This window comes from Scardinius erythrophthalmus, assembly GCF_964197995.2.
Source record: "Scardinius erythrophthalmus genome assembly, chromosome: 2".
Lineage (NCBI taxonomy): Eukaryota > Metazoa > Chordata > Actinopteri > Cypriniformes > Leuciscidae > Scardinius > Scardinius erythrophthalmus.
In genome coordinates, this window is record NC_138222.1 from 63,776,316 (window position 1) to 63,798,953 (window position 22,638).

The 22,638-nt window shown below is 42.0% G+C and overlaps 1 protein-coding gene across 6 annotated transcripts in view; it reads left to right on the top strand.

The window, feature by feature from the left end:
• The window catches only part of LOC308686977 (uncharacterized protein), a 97,322-nt gene that overhangs the window by 59,991 nt on the left and 14,693 nt on the right, over positions 1-22,638 (top strand). For 3 of the 6 annotated variants that reach the window (XM_081359132.1, XM_081359133.1, XM_081359131.1), the window contains 2 exons: positions 8,579-8,633; positions 10,351-12,048. The exons of the other annotated variants lie outside the window; for them this stretch is intronic. In XM_081359132.1, coding sequence (XP_081215258.1) covers positions 8,579-8,633; positions 10,351-11,412 — 1,117 coding nt within the window. In that variant the 3' untranslated portion in view covers positions 11,413-12,048. Of the gene's footprint in view, positions 1-8,578; positions 8,634-10,350; positions 12,049-22,638 lie in introns of those variants that run through there. 6 annotated transcript variants of the gene reach the window in all.

Sequence of the window (22,638 nt, forward strand, 5' to 3'; positions counted from 1 at the left end):
ACGGCGTCTTACATGTGGTTCCCGTAGCGTTTTTCAAACGCAGTACGAGAGAACTCTCGTAAGAGAACGTACTCGGTTACTAACGTAACCTCGGTTCTCTCTAGAAGAGGGAACGAGTACTGCGTTCCCTGCCGTGCGTATGGTTCGCTCTGGTTCGCTTCGGCGATGAAAACCAGTTGAATCAGCCTACTCGAGCTCCTTTTATAGGGGACTGCCACACCCGTTTCGGCGGGATGTGGCGAGGAGCGCGCGAAGCGCTCTCATTGGCCTGATGTTGCATCAGCCCTCGCTCGATAGGCTAATGCAGTTGCCGCAGAACAGCCAATGAGCGAGCGAGCCGTCTCGCCATAGCTGTTCACTGCTGCAATCCGTTTTACATTTATGAAAATTAAGGATAATTTTGCTTCAGTATTTCGTGAAAAGAGACCCTTTCCCGTAGCGTTTTTCAAACGCAGTACTCGTTCCCTCTTCTAGAGAGAACCGAGGTTACGTTAGTAACCGAGTACGTTATCGTGCTTGGTGTGAACGGGCCTTTACTGTTGTGGTCCACCACTTGAAGGAATCTAAAGAAAACACTGTAGTGTTGGCTCTCTCAATGTGTGTGTATGCCAGTTCACCGTAGTTGCGAATGGCCATGTATGGCACTAAATAAATTTTTAGTGGGAGGGGGCCTCACACAAAGAGCAGCCTAGGGGCCCCTGACCACCTTAATCCGCCCCTGCACACGCCTCATTACATCGTCTAATGTAGATGAACTACCGCGCTTGAGACAGGGCGCATGTTTATCTGAAAGAACGAGCAGAGAGAGAGAGACCCGGACGCGCGCACGCACTCTCTCTCTCTTCAGAGAGGCGAAAGTGTAAACAAGACTTCACCGTCTCCAAACTAGACGCTGTCTTGCTCTCTCTCGCTCGCACATATTAATCAAAATAAATCGACACGGTGGTAAAAGGTCGGAAGACCAAAGTTTCATGTGTAAATACAGTAACACACCATTGCGATACATCCATATGAAGTCTTTATTCTGCAGGTTCGTCGTCTTCATTTTCATCTCGCTCCGGCACCGACTCTGGCTCGAACATGTAAGGCTGGATGGACAAGTCTTCTGTTGTTGACATTTTGTTAATAACGTGTGAATAAAAAGTTTCTGTGCCGCTAGATAATCGTATATAAATCGTATCAAACTACAAAAATGGCCGAACGGGGTGGAGTTGAACCTCTGCATCCTGGAGAGGGGGCGGGGTATGAAGTGTCTCAATTGTATTTAAAGAGACCGCACCAAAACGAGTTGCTCTCAGACGCACATCAGAAAAGGGGTAGAAAGGGGGCTTGTGGAGATGTAATAATGAGGAATTCAGACCCAAGCATTGCAGTTCCGCTTTATATAGACCACAAATGTATGATTTATATGTAAAAAGGAACGATTTAAAAGCATGATATGTCTCCTTTAATAGCGTGACAAAGCACTGAAACTAAAATCATGGGAAGGTAATTCAGTAAAATGGGTAGAGAAAAGGTTGGTTAAGGGAGTGATATGATGTTCTGACTGACATATAATTAGTCCATAGGTTATTAAGAACAACATTACTGGAGCAAAAGTAATAAAGGTTAAGATATTGCAATATGTGAGAAATGAAGTGAAAAAGGATAGTCTATCGTTCTTGATTCATTTTCAGGAGATTAAATTGCCGTCTAAAGTAATGGTAGGGTTTATGAGCTACCCAGTAAGAGAGTATATTACACCTTGAGGTGTTTTAATTGTCAAATGTGGCAGATGTGTGTAATTCTAAGCAATGCTGTAGGAAATGTGGTGAAGAACATCAGTATGGAGAGTGTGGAGAAGGAACAAAGCTGAAATGCTGTAATCAAGTCAAGTTACCTTCATTTATATAGCGCTTTTAACAATAGAGATTGTTCCAAAGCAGCCTTAGAGTGATAATAGAGGGTTTTCACTATGCGTCATCAATCTGGAAGTCGGCCATTTTGGAGTGTGTGGTCGTTTCATCCGACCTCCGGCCATATGTCTTGGACACTCGGGTGAAGAGAGGGGCGGAGCTGTCAATTGATCACCACCTGGTGGTGAGTTGGATCCGATGGCGGGGGAGGAAGCTGGACAGACTCGGCAGCCCCAAACGTACTGTGAGGGTCTGTTGGGAACGTTTGGCCGAATCTCCTGTCAGAGAGATCTTCAACTCCCACCTCCGGCAGAGCTTCGACCAGATCCCGAGGGAGTCTGGAGATATTGAGTCCGAGTGGGCCATGTTCTCCACCTCCATTGTCAACGCGGCCACTCGGAGCTGTGGACGTAAGGTCTCCGGTGCCTGTCGAGGCGGCAATCCCCGAACCCGGTGGTGGACACCGGAAGTAAGGGATGCCGTCAAGCTGAAGAAGGAGTCCTATCGGGCCTGGCTGGCTTGTGAGACTCCTGAGGCAGCTGATGGGTACCGACGGGCCAAGCGGACTGCAGCCCGGGTGGTTGTGGAGGCAAAAACTCGGGCCTGGGAGGAGTTCGGTGAGGCCATGGAGAAGGACTATCGGTCGGCCTCGGTCGGATTCTGGCAAACCGTCCGGCGCCTCAGGAGGGGGAAGCAGTGCCCTACCAACGCTGTTTACAGTGGAGGTGGGCAGCTGTTGACCTCGACTGGGGATATCACCGGACGGTGGAAGGAATACTTCGAGGATCTCCTCAATCCCGCCGTCACGTCTTCCATTGAGGAAGCAGAGGCTGAGGGCTCGGAGGCGGACTCGTCCGTTACCCAAGCTGAAGTCACCGAGGTAGTCAAGAAACTCCTCGGTGGCAAGGCACCGGGGGTGGATGAGATCCGCCCTGAGTACCTCAAGTCTCTGGATGTTGTGGGGCTGTCTTGGCTGACACGCCTCTGCAACATCGCGTGGCGGTCGGGGACAGTACCTTTGGACTGGCAGACCGGGGTGGTGGTCCCTCTTTTCAAGAAGGGGGATCGGAGGGTGTGCTCCAACTATAGGGGGATCACACTTCTCAGCCTCCCTGGGAAAGTCTATGCCAGGGTACTGGAGAGGCAACATGACATCATGACTTTGCGTATAAATAATACGCCACTTTCAAGTCAAGTGGCGTGTTATTTATACGCATTTTGAGCTTTCCGCGTGTATGTCCACGCGCGTGTATGTGTACGCCGTTAAACGTCCGAGTGATTCCGCGTGTATGTGTACGCCGTTAAATGTCCGAGCGAAACGGAGGAAAATGTATATCTACATCTGGGGAGCAATATTTTTTTTCCTAGGATGGTAGGAGAACACTCATAAATGGTATTAACCCGAGTGATGGGTAGGTTTAGGGACGCGGTTGGGGTAGGTCATATATATTTATATACAGTAATGTAACGTAAATCAACGGCGTTGATAAACACGCTGAAAAGCGATTATGCGTGTTGATAACACGCCAAAAATGGAAATACGAATTGGCGTGTCATACATACGCCATTTCATGAGATCAGTCTGGGAGAGGAGAATCCGGCCAATAGTAGAACCTCGGATTCAGGAGGAACAGTGTGGTTTTCGTCCCGGTCGTGGAACACTGGACCAGCTCTATACCCTCTACAGGGTGCTGGAGGGCTCATGGGGAGTTTGCCCAACCAATCCACATGTGCTTTGTGGATTTGGAGAAGGCATTCGACTGTGTCCCTCGCGGCGGCTTGTGGAGGGTGCTCCGGGAGTATGGGGTCCGGGGCCCTTTGCTAAGGGCTATCCGGTCCCTGTACGACCGGAGCAGGAGCTTGGTCCGTATTGCCAGCAGTAAGTCAGACTTGTTCCCGGTGCGTGTTGGACTCCGGCAGGGCTGCCCTTTGTCGCCGGTTCTGTTCATAATTTTTATGGACAGAATTTCTAGGCGCAGCCAGGGGCCGGAGGGGTTCAGGTTTGGGGACCACACGATTTCATCTCTGCTCTTTGCGGATGATGTTGTCGTGTTGGCCTCATCAAACCAGGACCTCCAGCATGCACTGGGACGGTTTGCAGCCGAGTGTGAAGCGGCTGGGATGAAAATCAGCACCTCCAAATCCGAGGCCATGGTTCTCAGTCGGAAAAGGGTGGTTTGCCGGCTTCAGGTTGGTGGAGAGTTCCTGCCTCAAGTGGAGGAGTTCAAGTATCTTGGGGTCTTGTTCACGAGTGAGGGAAGGATGGAACGGGAGATTGACAGGCGGATCGGTGCAGCTTCTGCAGTAATGCGGTCCCTGTACCGGTCTGTCGTGGTGAAGAAGGAGCTGAGCCGCAAGGCGAAGCTCTCGATTTACCAGTCAATCTACGTTCCTACTCTCACCTATGGTCATGAGCTGTGGGTCATGACCGAAAGGACAAAATCCCGGATACAAGCGGCCGAAATGAGTGGTGGCTGGGCGGCTGGGTGGCTGGGCGATCCCTAAAAGATAGGGTGAGAAGCTTGGTCACTCGGGAGGAGCTCAGAGTAGAGCCGCTGCTCCTCCACATCGAGAGGGGTCAGTTGAGGTGGCTCGGGCATCTTTTCCGGATGCCTCCTGGACGCCTTCCCGGGAAGGTGTTCCGGGCATGTCCCACCGGGAGGAGACCCCGGGGAAGACCTAAGACACGCTGGAGAGACTATGTCTCCCGGCTGGCCTGGGAACGCCTCGGTGTCCCCCCGGAAGAGCTGGAGGAAGTGTCTAGGGAGAGGGAAGTCTGGGCATCCCTGCTTAGACTGCTGCCCCCGCGACCCGGCCCCGGATAAGCGGTAGAAGATGGATGGATGGATGGATGGATGGATGGATGGATATATATATATATATATATATATATATATATATATATATATATATATATATATATATATATATATACAGTGAGGAAAATAAGTATTTGAACACCCTGCTATTTTGCAAGTTCTCCCACTTGGAAATCATGGAGGGGTCTGAAATTGTCATCGTAGGTGCATGTCCACTGTGAGAGACATAATCTAAAAAAAAAAATCCAGAAATCACAATATATGATTTTTTAACTATTTATTTGTATGATACAGCTGCAAATAAGTATTTGAACACCTGTCTATCAGCTAGAATTCTGACCCTCAAAGACCTGTTAGTCTGCCTTTAAAATGTCCACCTCCACTCCATTTATTATCCTAAATTAGATGCACCTGTTTGAGGTCGTTAGCTGCATAAAGACACCTGTCCACCCCATACAATCAGTAAGAATCCAACTACTAACATGGCCAAGACCAAAGAGCTGTCCAAAGACACTAGAGACAAAATTGTACACCTCCACAAGGCTGGAAAGGGCTACAGGGAAATTGCCAAGCAGCTTGGTGAAAAAAGGTCCACTGTTGGAGCAATCATTAGACAATGGAAGAAGCTAAACATGACTGTCAATCTCCCTCGGACTGGGGCTCCATGCAAGATCTCACCTCGTGGGGTCTCAATGATCCTAAGAAAGGCGAGAAATCAGCCCAGAACTACACGGGAGGAGCTGGTCAATGACCTGAAAAGAGCTGGGACCACCGTTTCCAAGGTTACTGTTGGTAATACACTAAGACGTCATGGTTTGAAATCATGCATGACACGGAAGGTTCCCCTGCTTAAACCAGCACATGTCAAGGCCCGTCTTAAGTTTGCCAATGACCATTTGGATGATCCAGAGGAGTCATGGGAGAAAGTCATGTGGTCAGATGAGACCAAAATAGAACTTTTTGGTCATAATTCCACTAAACGTGTTTGGAGGAAGAAGAATGATGAGTACCATCCCAAGATCACCATCCCTACTGTGAAGCATGGGGATGGTAGCATCATGCTTTGGGGGTGTTTTTCTGCACATGGGACAGGGCGACTGCACTGTATTAAGGAGAGGATGACCGGGGCCATGTTTTGCGAGATTTTGGGGATCAACCTCCTTCCCTCAGTTAGAGCATTGAAGATGGGTCGAGGCTGGGTCTTCCAACATGACAATGACCCGAAGCACACAGCCAGGATAACCAAGGAGTGGCTCTGTAAGAAGCATATCAAGGTTCTGGCGTGGCCTAGCCAGTCTCCAGACCTAAACCCAATAGAGAATCTTTGGAGGGAGCTCAAACTCCGTGTTTCTCAGCGACAGCCCAGAAACCTGACTGATCTAGAGAAGATCTGTGTGGAGGAGTGGGCCAAAATCCCTCCTGCAGTGTGTGCAAACCTGGTGGAAAAACTACAGGAAACGTTTGACCTCTGTAATTGCAAACAAAGGCTACTGTAACAAATATTAACATTGATTTTCTCAGGTGTTCAAATACTTATTTGCAGCTGTATCATACAAATAAATAGTTAAAAAATCATACATTGTGATTTCTGGATTTTTTTTTTTTAGATTATGTCTCTCACAGTGGACATACACCTACGATGACAATTTCAGACCCCTCCATGATTTCTAAGTGGGAGAACTTGCAAAATAGCAGGGTGTTCAAATACTTATTTTCCTCACTGTATATATATATATATATATATATATTAGGGCTGTCAATAGATTTTTTTTTTTTCGCGATTAATCACATATTGTCATGAGTTAACTCGCGATTAATCGCATTTAATCGCACATTTTTTTAATTGTTCTAAATGTACCTTAAATTAATACTTTTCAAGTTTGTAATACTCTAATCAATGTGGGCATGGATAAATATAGATGCTTTATGCAAATGTATGTTTATTATTGAAACCATAGTCAATATAGAGCATAAGGACGAGACATGTTTCAAAGGTCACAGATGTTTTTCAAAGAACTTGTTCATGTCTATTAGACGCGTAGATAGAACAAAAAAATGCCAGGTTACCATTACTTCTCTTTCTTTGCACTGAGCAATTTACTAACACAAACATGTTTAGATTTTTGCATGACAGGGCAGCTCTTCTGAAAATACTAAATGTACATTTATTATTTATTAGCCTATTACATTGTAGTTTGTCTCTCTCTGTGCCCATTTTGATGAAGCTAAATTCTCAATAAAACTGTTTTCATTGGTATATTTTACTATTTTACTGTTTCTGTTGTCAAACAACGGAATGAATTTGAAATGGTGACTGAAACGCGACCCATTAAGACATAACCAGCTCTCCCTTCCAAGATGTTAATCTGCACAAAAATTCTGATAATCGAGCCGTCGTCTGGTGAAATCAAATTCACACAAGATAAAGACAATATCTGTGCTCTGAGTTTGGCTATACTTGTAAAAATAGAGAAGCAACATAATATCTCTGCTTTGAGAGAGAGAGAGAGAGAGAGAGAGAGAGAGAGAGAGAGAGAGAGAGAGAGAGAGAGAGAGAGAGAGAGAGAGGCGCGCGCGTGCTGAGAGAGCAGTACCGGCGGTACCGGTAGATTCTCAGAAACTTAATTAGGTTTGGGCCCTTTGTTGAAGGGAAAAAAATCGCTAAAGGGGTCTGCAATGTTGCTAAGTTAGCAACACTGTGTATCTCCATTTCTCCAACTAGGGGTTGGGCCACGGGTCAAACAGAAAATACGCACTGCGTTAATCGCAAGTTAAAAAAAATAGTGCCGTTAATATGATTTTGCGTTAACGCGTTATTAACGCGCTAACTTTGACAGCCCTAATATATATATATATATATATATATATATATATATATATATATATACTTTTTAACCACAAATGCCCATCTTGTTCCATCTCTGAGATGCGCCACACATCTCAGTGCCACACATCTACGTCATCACGTTGGAAAGGTCATGCGTGACGTAGGCGGAAGTACCGACCCAGTGTTTACAAAGCGAATAGGCAAAGACTAATACATGTGCCAATAATGATATGCACACGTAAGGACCATTTTAAACAATAAACTGACACAAATACTTATAAATATGTGTCATTCAACATGCATACATCATACTTGTAAACACTGGGTCGGTACTTCCGACTACGTCTTGCGTGATCTTTCCAACACGATGGTGTAATGCGTGGCACATATCAGAGATGGTACAAGATGGGCATATGTGGTTAAAAAGTATATAATTTTTATTTATTTTTTAGAAAATGACTGATCGTTTCGCTAGATAAGACCCTTATTTATTGACTGAGATTGTGTCGAGCCTTTGAAGCTGCATTGAGACCTATGATTGAGACTGACATTTGGACCTTCAAACCGTTGGTTGCCATTGAAGTCCATTATATGGAGAAAAATCCTGGAACGTTTCCCCAATAACCTTAATTTATTTTCGACTGAAGAAAGAAAGATGACATGGGGTTGAGTGAATTATCAGGACATTTTTATTTGAAAGTGAACTAATCCTTTAATGAGTCAGGTTTTGATGAAAAACATGCACCTTGAGTTGTTTCTTGAAAATGGCTAAAGATTCAGAGTAGACAGGAGAATCACAGGGAAACAAGACCAGTAAACTGAAACGACACCAAACTCAAAGAACACAGGGCTTAAATACACAGAAGATGACAATAACTAACATAATGGGGACAGGTGTAACCTAATTAACAATCAAGGAGATTAACTAGAACACAATCTATCAGGCAAACAGGGAAAACTAAATCAATGCAAAACAGAACATAGATGTGACACTATATCACTGAAGTAACTAACTAAATTATACTGACTTTGTTTAGTGACATATGGTCATTGGGATGGTTGCTTCATGATCTCTGCATGCTGGATGTGTGGGTGAGTATATATATAATAGTTAATATATAAGTTTATATATATAAGTTAATCATATGGCTCAATCAATTAACTTCAAAGTGTACAAACAAAGATAGCAGTCCTAACCTATTTTAAGATCTTTGTAACTGCTATGGAGGAAAAGTTTGCCAAAAGTAAATATTAGTTTACATTTGCACACACAGAAATCTTCTTTTTTTCTCTCTGCATTTCTCCTCTTCTCTAGCTTGCTTATTAATCTTCGGCATCATAAGTCTGGAATTGTGTACACATACTGTTGGCTTTGCTTAAAGCTACAATATGCAATAATTTTTGTCCGCTAGAGGGCGCTACATTCCAAACAACAACAACGGCGTAGCTTGATGACGATGTGAAGGAGCGTGGAATGATGGGAACTGTCGTTTTAAACTCCACCGTGGATGTAAATCAGTCAGACGGGAATAAAAAATAAATGCTCATGGATGAGGCTAAGTTCTATTTTTATAATGACATGCTTTTTGTGGCGAGGGGAGCGTGGTTCAGCGCGGTCTGTAATGGGAGAGAGAAGAGACGAGCAAGTAGGTCAAGTGCAAATGGCGAACACCTGTGTCTTATTGCTGTGATCCGCGTGGAGAGACCGCTTATAAGCCGCGCGCTGGAACGAGAGAGAGACTGGAGAGAAAATTGGACGCATAGAAAGAAAACCGGTGGATCCGAGCTCTCATTTTTTAACTGTTTTGTGCCGACGCGTTTGCCACGGTGAATGCGCATTGTGCACGACTTTTGTTTGTTTTGCTTTATTTTAATAAAGTACGAGTCCCAGTCACGCCGACCCCTGTCTTCTTCCTTCCTGACTCTTGAACCTCATCACACTTTTATTTCATTAAAAAGAATTAACCGCAAGAAAAGTAAGGTTTAATACTATATTGGTTATCATAGATGTTACTGTATTTGTCGAATTCATTGTTGTGATAACGCGGCACAGTTTTACGTGTTCTAAACAATTGTTGTAAAAGTACATTCGAACATACCCACATCATTTGCCAAAATACTGATTAATCTTTATGTATAACACATGCTATATTTATTTACATGGCCATACACACCAGACTCGATAAACAATGTCAATAAACTAAACTCAAACCTAAAGCAATAATACTTCCCTTTTTCCTTACATAAACATAACTAATGCTACATTTGGAAAATATAAAATTAAGCATGCTTTGTCGACAGAACCAGCTGCAATCGGTAAAGAATAATTATGTTCCATAACGACAGCACGAAACAAGCTTGCTTGATAGACGCTACAACTACAACTTCCGCATTTGTCCAGGACTCCACTCTGACTCCACGCAGTACGAGCGGAAACCGAGGGTAACTCGGATATGACGCAATTGACCGGCGACTCCCAGCTCCCCCCTGCTCTAACGCCCCGTTTCCTTGGTTAAAATCGCAATTTTCTCACGATTTAAAAATAGTTGAAAACATTTGGGATATTGTAAGTAATCAACTTAACAAAATATATAACACTGGCCTTGATATTATGGGATATTTTAATGCAAAATTCTTGCATATTGTACCTTTAACAAATTGCCTTTGTTCTTCTATGGCAAGTTACTTTGAAGAAAAGTGTCTGAATTATAAATGCAGTCACATAAATAAAGGTATTAGTTTTTAATATATTTTAAATGTTTAATAATCTATAGGTTAATCTGACTTTTATTTTTCCTTTATGTGACAGTCAAACATCATAGCGCGTCGCTGTCTACATGCCAAAAGCTTGGAAGGAACCATACCAGAAATCTCAAATAGGTACTCGAACGATCTGAAGGGATTAATCTGTCAAATGCTCAGCAGTGACCCTCATATGAGACCTTCAGCTGATGAGATTCTGGCAAAACCATTCCTGAGTGATGCAGTAAATAGACATAGGAGGATTCCAGATGCACTGCAGCAAAGGCTCTTGACTTCCATCAATAACTTTAATGAGGCCTACGACATGCACTATAGCGACTTTAAGACTGTAGTTAGTGAGTGGAAAACAACAACAGATTCACTAGAGGAGATCCACCGTAACTGCACTGTAGGCAGTCTGACAGGTGCAGTGATCGGGGCAGCTGGAGGAACCACTGCATTGGTTGGTGCATGTTTGGCACCGGTTACATTCGGAGCGTCTCTGATTGTAGCAGGAGTTGGGATTGGTGTTGGAGTTGCAGGGGGTCTAACAGGTGCTGCATCCAACATTACCAATACAGTCAAACAAAAATCACTCCGTGAGAGCTTTGAAAAAATTCAGCAGGACTACAAAGAAGCAAGTGAACCAATTCTCAATTCACTCCAAACACTGAGAAAGTTACTGAGAAAACTTACAAAGTTCCATGATTTTGTCCGTAGCTCAACTCTTGATAATGTGCAGATGGCATGGAGAATAGGCAGAACCACAGTAGCAGGTGTCACAGAGTTCGTGACTCTTGGAATATTGGCAAGTTTCGGCAGAATTGCTGTTCAGTCTGCCGGTGTCGGGCGAGCAGTAGCCGCAGCTTCAGGAGTGTTGAGTGGAATCTTAGTCATAGCTGACGTCGCCTTCATCGTGAAAGATGCCAGAGAGATTCACCGGATAAGACAGGGAAGAGTAGATGATCCAGAAAAGGTCCAATCCCCTGTACTCAAAGCCATCGCACAGATGAGGAAAACACATACAGAGCTTTGCGAGGCCTTGAGAGTAATTCAAGAAACAAAAATTTATTTGGCAGAAGAAGAAAGAAAAAAAATGGTGGCAGAGATTCAGAGTTTAAACATATAAATATGATACGAGTCAGAGACTCAAGCAACATTCTACTGATTTAAATGTGAGCTTAAGTGAAGAAAGAGGTTTTTGCAAACAATAGAAGAGATGTGTGACATATGAAGTCAGACATTTGTAATCATTCTATTTTGTAACTATCAACTATACTATATCTACTATATTTACGACATTAAGTCTGATTTATATGTGAGCTTAAGAGAAGAAAGAGGTTTATTTTACACAAAAATGTATGTACACAATTAGACCCAAAGTTTTTTTTATTTTTTTTTTTATAACAGTTTGTTTATGGATTAGTTTTTATAGATTACTGTTAAACCATTCATTTTTGGTGTGTTTAAAACTTATGTTTTAGTGATTTGTGGGTATCACATAAAGTCAAATTCCAATATAAATATTGTAATGTTCTGATATAAACTGCAGATGACAATATTGTTCTTAATTCATATTAATGCATCTCTAATACACTTTAAAAAAATAATGATTCTGTATTACTTGTCTGTATTCTTAATTGTTCTTAAATGAATCATCATGACAAAATGAGCATAATGTATAAATAATTTGCCACATTTTGTTTGTTACACTTCACTGGATCAGTAATGTAAAATGTGTCTTTAATAAACATGAAGCAATTTAAAAAGGAGTCTGTTGTTTATACATTTACGAGATATGTTGATACGGGAAGAAGGAGGCGGGAACCGGCGAACATTTAAAGACTTTTAATGACAAAATAAAACAAATACAAAATGAAAGTAAAAGCCAGCAGCCCCTCACGGACGACTGCTGGCAACACAAAACATAAACAACACATCAAAATAAAATCCAGGCCTATCCTCTCTCGCTCTTCACTGTCGTCGCTCCTCCTTTATGCTTCCGCTCCTCCGTGAGAGATACGAGACCGGTGCGTCGCGCACATGTCGCTCATTATCAATTGCGCCACCGGCCTCGCGCCGTCCTCCCAAGGCCCTCAACCTCGTCGTGCTCGCCACATTTACATTTAACATTAAATCATTTAGCAGACGCATTTATCCAAAGCAACTTACAAATGAGGAGATCAATAGAAGCAATTAAACTAGCAATAGGAAATCAATATCCAAGTCCCAGTTAAGTCTAATGCAGTACTTTTTTTTTTTTTTTTTTTTTTTGTAGATATGTAGAATAGAAGAGAAAAGAAAGTGTTCATTTTAATGGATCAAGTGTTGCTGAAAAAGATGTCTTCTATGAAGGACTAAAAATGACAGAACGAAAAATAAATAAATAAATAAATAAATAAATAAATAAATAAATAAATGCAGAAATAATAGTGAAAATAAATACATTTTGGTAATATAAATGGCTATATCTGTATTTTTACGTGTATGTATTTATTTATTTATTTATTTATGCATTTCTATATGTATTTATTTACTATTTATACATTTATTTATATATTTATGTATTTATATATTTACTTATTTATATACTTATATATGTATTTATTTCTACATTTATTTATTTCTGTATTTCCACATTTCTACATTTATTTTCCCCTGCGCCTGTATGCTAATTGACCTATGGCTAAGCCACGCCCCATCTACTCACTCGGACAAACAGTCAACATTCGGTAACAGGTCACAGTAGGAGACATTTCACAGGAGGCAATTGATGATTTTTGGAGACAGAAAATATTATATATCATCTCGAAGTTACCAAAAGGGCCTTAACTATGCATTGGAGGGTTATATTAATAATTTTATTGTTGAGAAGGTCGATAAGCTTCAGCTCCAGACAAAGATTTACAGTTCACAGTGTAGGCCTAAATGTTATAGTTTGGTGCTATTTCGCTTCAAGTGCTCGTCCTATTCGCTTTGGATTCAAAATGGTCAAGCGTCGAACTAGACGCGATACGCGCAAATTTAAAACTCTATATCAGAATAATGAACAGGCTGCGATGTCAAGATTGCAATGCTGGAGTGTGTGTGTGTGTGTGTGTGTGTGTGTGTGTGTGTGTATCTTTGAAATTGAAAAAGAATAAATCGCAGGCACATTTTTTTACTTCGTGTTTTAAACACTGCATGTTTTGCTAACTATTTATCATATTTATTTAGCTGATCTGAACTTACAAATGCGCTTTCTAGACTAGTTCTTCTGGAGTTTTCGTTCGCTGTTCTGACACATAGCTCTCGTGGGGGCGGGGCTAGGTAGCAGTGTGTTCTCATTGGCTACTGAGTTTTTGATTGACAGCTTTTTGACCTGGAAGTGAAGACGTCAGTGTTGTGTTTGCATGTGTGAATGTGAGCGTCTGTAAGCACAGCTTTCTGTTTCATTTCAGTGATATTAAGATTATATCTGTATTTATTTGCTGCTACACTATATTTTTTAGATATAGAAGGAATAGTAGGCTACAGACGAATGATATTATCATTAGTCATCGTCGCTATCAGGATACATGGATACTCGTGGTAGGCTTTTTTTTATTTTATTTTTTATATACAATACTAATAGGCTACTATTACAACCCGTTCTCATTCCCAGGGCGTCAAAGGCCACATTTACACATAGCCGGGTATTTAGAGAAACGAATATTTCTCCCCCTCCGTTTTCAAAAATAACATCGTGCACACAACATCGTATTCAAAAAAAGTTGTCGTTTACATCAACCCGCATAAACACAATGGGCGGCAGTGTAGGGAGAAGGATAAAGCCATGCAAGCCAATCAGAATCCTCAAAATCGACAACAACGAATAGCACGAGCGACTTCCTGTTCCTTTCAAAACAACAGACATGGCGCGAGCTCGTTCGTGTGGACAGACAGCGAAGCAAATGCAAACAGGCCAAAAGCGTTTGCACAAAAGTAAAAATGAGTACCACCTTAACAGCATCCATGATCAAAGAGTAGCCAAACAAACTCTAAACATAGGGCGCTCACATGACGTAAGCATTTTCTGGCGCATAATGTGACGTTTGAGAACCTAAAACCCCGTTTCTCCCAGTTGACACGGCAACACATAACCGGCGTTTTCAGAAATCTCCACTGTAGTGGCGATTTGTCTTCAACTTTTAAGACTTCCAATTTTCAACCTCGTGCCGCGAAAAAGTGAATCCAGCGCTCCAATAGCTAAGCCATCTTCCAATACAGCTTCAAAGTAAACATTTTTTTCACATACCGACTGTTGAACAGTTTCCTGTGATGTCCGTAGGCCACCGTCTTTCAGACAACGACGTAATTTTCAACAGCATAATCCACCGTCTTCTTTCATGCAAGTAATCCAAACTTCCACGAAGTCCATCGACATGAATGTCCACATTAAGGTGGTTTTTTACTTTTGTAGTGGTGATTTGTCTTCAACTTAAATCAAAAAATAAATCAAAAAGAAAAATAAACAAACTCAAAATCAAACGGCACACTGAGGCACTTAAAGATTACATTTTACGCAGGGCTCAATAAGTCCAATGTCCAGGCAAGCATATCGTTGATGTGGTTTATTTCCATTTCAGCAAGCATACAAACAAATGGTGTCTGCAGCCTCTCTTTCCCTGGTAAAAAACCAAATACCTTTCCCAGTGCCTGCCTGTGCTAAGTGTAATCACCAATATATACCTTCCCACAGGTGCTCAGTACAATCAAAATAAAAGTCCCCAAAAAGATACTCAAATTAACTAAAATAATAACATTAACATTCTGTGTCTACATCAATAAAATAATCATGCAAATTATTTAAGGAGAAACAAAATAAAGAAAATTAATTATTAAATTAATTACAAAACAAGGAAATAGCTCCAACATTCCGGCCCCTAATTGTGAAATGTGTAAACCCACAATTACTTTTCTTCCTGTAACGGAGCTATTCTCTAACTATAATACATAAATTCTTCTGATCTTCTTCCCGTGGCTGTCTGAAAAATAGAAGAGAAGGAAAAGAAAGAATATATGTCCATGATGCTACACTGTGGCCTCCAGAAGCAGACAGATCTTCGTTATAGGTCTCTCCAAGACACTGGTCTTAGTTTGGAGGAGCACAGAGCGAACCAATCCTTTGGAGTCTGATTTAGTACTCAGAACTCGGCCCATCATCCAAGATCCTCTCGGTGCTGTGGCAACAGCAATGATGACGATATCCCCAGGAGAGAAACTTCTTCTTGGTATAGCCTATTTTTGTCTTTCCTGCATTAGAAGTAAGTATTCAAACGTCCATCTTTTCCAAAAAAGTTGGGCAATGTACTGTACTTGCTTCCATCTTCTCCGGATATACATGTCACTCTGTGCAAAGAGTCCTGGAGGAAAGATGGGTTTTCCTTTTAGCAAAAGAATATGGTTTGGTGTGAGGGCCTCAAGGTCATTAGGGTCATCGGAGACCTTTGTAATGGGTCTGTCGTTTAGTATTGCCTCTACCTCACAAAAAAGCGTCTGCAGGCCTTCATCATCCAAAACCTGCTGCCCGAGAACCGAGGTGAGTATGCTTCTTACTGAGCGGATCAGACGCTCCCAAACACCACCTTGATGTGAGGCTGTAGGTGTATTAAAGCTCCATTTAATCCCATTTTGAACCAAAGCACCTTGGATTTTTGCATTGTTCAAAGCGGCAAGACTTTGCTTTAACTCTTTGTTTGCTCCAATGAAATTCGTGCCATTATCTGACCTTAGGCTGGACACCGGACCTCTTCTACAAATGAATCTACGCAAAGCATTAATGCAGGAATCCGTATCCAAAGAGTATGCCACTTCCAGGTGTATTGCTCGGCTGGTCAAACATGTAAAAAGCACTCCATACCTTTTTAGAAAGCTTCTTCCTCTTTTAACTTCTATGGGGCCGAAATAATCAACTCCCACATCCGTAAACGGAGCCTTGTCTGGCATAACCCTCTCTTCAGGTAAGTCTGCCATCTTCTGCTCTCCAAGTTTTCCTCTGTAACGTCTACATGTTGTACATTCTGCGATTATTTTTCTTGCAGCAGAGTTGGCATTGATTATCCAATATCTCTGCCGGAGCTTATTCAACATGTGGTTTCTACCAGCGTGTCCTAGTTGTTGATGAAGGTGACGTAAAATCAGCTGGGAAACATGCAAATCTTTGGAAAGGATAACAGGATGTTTAATCTCTGATGGCAACGCAGACTTGTGTAAGCGACCCCCGACTCTGAGAATGTCATCTTCCAATATAGGATCCAACTTGTACAATGAACTGTCCTTGGGGACATTAACCAAGCCGTTCTTCAGGGTGGCAATTTCTCTTTTAAACCTTTAGTTTTGAACAAAACGAAGTATTGCCTTTTCTGCTTCGTCGTAACTTTCTGGACTTAAGGATTTCCCTCCAAGAGTAGCTTTGAAGTCCTGAAGTTTCTGTTCAACAAAACCTTTGACTTCTAGGTCTCTGTCACTTTCAGTAGATTTAAACTCTTGTCTCTTTTGGTGCAGGAGCAAAATAACTCTTTTAAGCTGAAGAAACCAAGCAACAGATGTTTTAAGCTTCCTCCAAGATGAGAAATAATTAATGAGATAGTCTGTGGGATCTTCTGGGTGCTTGACAATAGCATTCACAGCTACTTCTCTTTTGACCTCTGGGTCCTCAGATGGAATCACAGATATATCCACGTCAGTGATTGGCCACTACTCCTCTGACAAAGAGAGGAACTCTGGACCTTTAATCCATTTCTGGCATGTGAGAAATTCCTCTGCTCTCAGTCCCCGAGATGCTTCATCGGCAGGATTGATCTTGGAGCCCACATACTTCCACTGGTCAACATCTGTGGCTTCTCTAATAACCGAAACCCTGTTTGCAACAAAGGTATGGAAACGCCTAGTTTCATTGCAAATATACTTGAGGACGGTTGTGCTATCTGTCCAAAACACTGACCTCTTCAGCGGCCACTGTAACTCTCTCTGAAGCATTCTGTCCATTCGGACAGCCAGAACTGCTGCTGCGAGTTCCAGACGAGGAATGGTGACTTGCTTCAGGGGCGTAACTCTAGTTTTTCCCACAAGAAATGAAACATGTACTTTGTTATCATCTTTCAGTCTCAGGTAAGACACCGTACCATATCCAACTTGACTGGCATCTGAAAAGTTATGAATTTGTGCTGTTACAGATGTTTAATGCAGCGATCCACCTGGAATCCAATCATTTTTTTGAGATCTGTTAGCCAGTCAGACCATTGTTTAGAGAAGGTAGGGGGTATTTGTTCATCCCACTTCATGTTTCTTCTACAGAGCTCCTGTAACATTAACTTAGCTGACATGATAAAAGGACCCAAAAAACCTAATGGATCGTACAGTGAGCTGACCACCGACAAGATACCTCTCCTGGTATGTGGCCGTTCCTGTACCGAAGTCTTAAACCTAAACTTGTCAGACTCAACACACCATTGCAGACCCAGCGCTCTTTCAATTGGAAGCTGGTCCGTGTCTAAATCCAGTTCCTTCGTCTCTGTTGCTCTGATGTTACTTGGGATTGACGTCAACACGGAGCGGCTATTTGTCACCCATTTTCTAAGACTAAATCCCCCTTTGTCACAGAGCACAGTCAAGTCCTTTGCAATTTGAATTGCATCTCTTTCTGAAGCTATGGACTTCAGGCAGTCATCCACATAAAAGTTATGACGAACGGTACTGATCACTTCATCTGGAAAATCCAACGCATTGTCCTCTGCAGTTCTTCTCAAGGCATAATTCGCACAGCTCGGGGACGATACAGCTCCAAACAAGTGTACCTTCATTCGATGTTCCACTGGTTCTTGATCAGTATCGCCATTAGGCCACCAAAGAAAGCGAAGAAAGTTCACATGTTTATCAGGCACCTGTACTTGATAAAACATGGCATGGATGTCAGACATAACAGCGATATGTTCTTTCCTGAATCGAATGAGGACCCCAATAAGAGAGTTGGTGAGATCTGGACCCTGCAAGAGCTGACAGTTTAGTGATGTTCCTTTGTATGTAGCTCCACAGTCAAACACAACCCTCAGCTTTCCTTTACTGGGTGATGTACTCCGTGATGGGGGATGTACCAGACTTTTCCATCCACTTGATCCAGTTGGTCAACTGGTACCACTTCAGCATAGCCCTGAACCAACATATCACCGATAAATGTGACCAGTCACGGAAAGTAGGGACACAAGTCGGTTCTGGGGCATTTTGAGTTATTCACAGATTCTGAAAGTGTAGTCTCCAAGCTTTCCAACGATGTGTAACACAAGGAAATCTGATAATATTTGGAGAAGTTATGGCCATTTAAAGGTAGGCACTCAAAAACGCACAAAGGGGAGAAAACAGCGTCTGAAGATTCTCACCTTTCTCCTGCTGGGAGTGACAATAGGGCTCATTTACATCTCATTTAGATAAGCCATACCCCCCTGTAAAGCTGTAAGCACGGGGGGAGCAGAAAGGCCAGGAAAATGTGCCATCAAATAAAAAATAAAGTTTGCAGGTAATATATAAATAAATGTCTCTTAGCATCTACCGATAAAACTGTATAGGCAACTCTTGTGTACACTGAATAAAAAATAAGATAAACTCTAGACAATGTTCAAATCAAAAACAGGATGTGCTATGTGATATATAGGCTATAGTATGAGTAGGCTATTAGTAGGCTATAGCATTCATTTCGTTCGTTTTTTAAATAAGATACTAGCTGAAATGTGTTTTTTTAAATCAAGTGATCAAAGTGCTCGTTGCCGTGGCGATCAGTGGCGGCGCAGATGCAGTGTTTTCTCGTGTGGCTCGTGCACACACCCCATTGTCTTCACTCGACGCACACTTCAATCCGTTGCGCATACTCTCTATTCGTTCTGTTTAATATCACAAAACATAATGCAAACGTTTGCGTGTCCCTGCTTGATATACAACCACTGCTGAACATAATCGTTTTGATGAGAGAAAAAAAAAAAACCTATACGAGGGCGGATTCGATCTCAGGCCCTCTGACACGACTGGCGAACGCTTTACCACTGGACCATTAAGCTACACATTAGCTGAGTTGGTGGATCTATATATTGCCACTGACAACATGCATTAGGCTACATCTCATTAAACGACAAATTAAACCCCATGTAACCTACTATTTAAATCGATTGCTGGACATCGTAATGTTATTGGCGTCCATCTTCATTGAATTGTGAAATCAAATAGAGCCGGCCAGAGCGCTGCATAATAAGTAGCCACGCCGGCTTATTCAGTATGGAAATACACACCGACAATGACACGCCCCTACTGCGTGCTAGAATCTCCGAAAAACAAGCCGATTTCAAACTCAAAATGTACGCTTTTAAATAAACCAATACTGCTATCTCAAACATGCAGAGGCTTCTTCGTGATCTCAACAAACAGATTCTGCAAAAAAACGGAAATCACAAATTTTGAAAAAAAAAAGCTTCTTTCTCATTTTGATCGAAAGTTGTGCTGCCGACTTGTGTCCCTGGTTTCCGTGACGGGTCACAAATGAGGTGTACTCCTCCTTAAACTTATCATTCCTCCCAAACTTCCTCTTCAAACCTTGGAGGCGCTGTTCAGCAACACAGCGATTATTTGGTAAGACAGGATCTTTTTCTCTAAAAGGTAAGTCAATGCAATAATGTCCATTTTTCAATTCTGCTGTACTACTCACAATCTTCATGAATTTAACGTCCTCTCTTGACATCTCCAATCGCTCCTCTGATGTTCTTTCATTAAAATCATGGTTATATTGTTTAATGAGCATTTCCTCCAGATATTCCACCGAAATGCGATTGGTTGTAACAACAGAGCAGCCAGTCTTTACTCTATTGCTGCCTCCACCTCGAAGTGGTCCATTAATTACCCAGCCAACTCTTGTTCGAACTGCATATGGTCCTTCACCTTGACTGTTGATTACCTCCCAAGGTTCCATTACTTTTGCTGCATCGGTTCCAATGAGCAAATCAACATTTGAATCCACGTCATGAAGGTTTATGTTCCCCAAGTAAGACCATTTAGCCACATCCTCCTGTCGTGGAATGTTCAACTTTGATACTGGCATACTCTTTTGAGTTAAAACCTTAGGCAACTCAATAAAATCATTAGTATCCATGCCAGACACTTCCAAACCAGACAAAACATTAGTACTCACGATTTTCTTCTGACCCATTGTCCTTAATAAAATGTTTGCTGGCTTTCCTCTTAGACCTAGTCTCCTTGCCAAATCAACAGTGCAGAAAGTACCTGAACTCCCAGGATCCAGAAATGCGTAGGTCTGCACAACTGTATTACTCATCTGGCTTTTAACTTGAACTGCGACAATTGAGAAGACAGCATCATCCTCTTCACCGGCCCCTATATGACCACATGTCTGTTGTCCAGTTGACACACTTAGTGGAAGGCTCACAGACCCCTGTGCTTCTTTGAATGATGTACCCTTTCCCTCAATGTGAAGGACTGATGGGTGCTTCAGGTGACACACACTACAATCTAAACGACTCCTACAGTCTTTGCTAGTGTGACCAATTTTTAAGCAGCCAAAACAAATCCCATTTTCCTTTATGAAACTTATCTTGTCCCGGTGCATCTTCAACTTAAACCATGAGCATTTATCCAGAGCGTGATTGTTCTTTTGGCAGAATAAACAGCATTTAATATTACCTTGGGCAGGGGAGGACTTGATCTTATCATCAATGTAGATCTTATCTCCTTTTACTGAACTGACACTGGTTGCAAAAGTGCCTCCAGTTTTTCTCTGCTTTGCATGACCAGCATTGGAGGTTTTAGTATAGCTGGTAGGTTGACAATCCTGTATATTACCAAATAAAGGGTCAGAGACAATTCTTACTTGTTTTTCAACAAATGTCACAAGGTCAGTAAATACAACCGTGTTTCCACTTTGCTCCTGCAGATCACATGCGACATTTCTCCATTTTTCCCTTAGCTTATAAGGCAATTTCATCACAATGCTTCTGAGGTTGGATGGCATGTCCAACTCCCTCATATACATGACTTGCTGTGTTAAATTGGAACAACCTCGAAGAAACAGAGAAAATGATTGTAGTGCTTTCACATCTTCTGGCTTAATGAGAGGCCATGTAAGAATTTTGTCCATATAAGCAGAGGCGATCTTGTGCTCATTGCCAAAATGTTCTGCAAGAAGGGATTTAGCTCTTTGATATCCCATCTGAGGAGACAAGTGTTGACAACTTTTCACCAGGTCTCTTGGCTGACCCCTGGTGTACTGCTCCAAAAAGTTCAAGCAATCACTCATATTATTAGTCTTTTCTTCAACACAGTTTTCAAAAGCTCTAATAAAGGTTCGAAACTGAAGAGGGTCACCGTCAAACACGGGAATACTTCTCATTGGCAGAGCAGATGCTAAATTTTGCTGAACCAACAGTGTGGTAATATCATTCTGTCGTTGCATAATGCTCACAATATCATTCTGGGTATTATCATTGTGTGCTGAGTTAAAATAGGATTGCCGTCCTATTTGTGGAGCATCATAAACCATTTGTGTCCTTTGTGTTTGGGTGTCACTTGCTGCAAGTCTGGTGTCTGGTTGTTTCATTTCCACCCTTTTAGGCCTGACAATCTGAGCCTGTGACTCAGGATGAAATTCATTGTGAATGCCACTGTGTTTTGGAATGAAATGGTCAGCGTGCGGATTCATGCGGTCTGTCCTTTGCTTGTTCCTTTCATAATAGGAATTCATTCCATCAGATCCTTTAGAACCACATTTTGAATTCATTTCCAGCACACAAAGTTTAGCATTGGCTGCAGCAAGGTCCGCTTCCAGAGCCAATTGCTCCTTTTCCTTCCTTAATTCCTCTTCTTTGGCTTCTAACAAGTGTTTCCTTTTTAATGCAGTCATGCGTTCCATAAGTGCTGCCTTATCGGCTTCTGCTTTTATCCTTGTAGAGGAAGTTGAGGATACTCTTGATACTTGAGAGTGTAATCTGGAATTATTCTCCTTTACAAATGAGATGTTAGATGCACTGTCTTCAGGTTTAATCCCATCAGAAATTAGACTTTGGTTATCAGGATGATCGGCATTAATACCAACTGATTGTACATATGGGTGAGCAGCTTCAGACAACCAGCCCTTTACTTCCTCAGTGAAATCACGGAACATGGTCATTTTTGTATGAAAATACTCATTTTGCCTTTGAACTTCACTCTCTGGCAAATTCAAATTTAAGAAGGATTCATGCATGTCATTAGCTTCCTCATAACACTTAATACATTTTCCCAACTGAGATTGCACAGAGTTAATATTGTCAGTGGATTCCATCAAGACACGAATTTGTTCCAT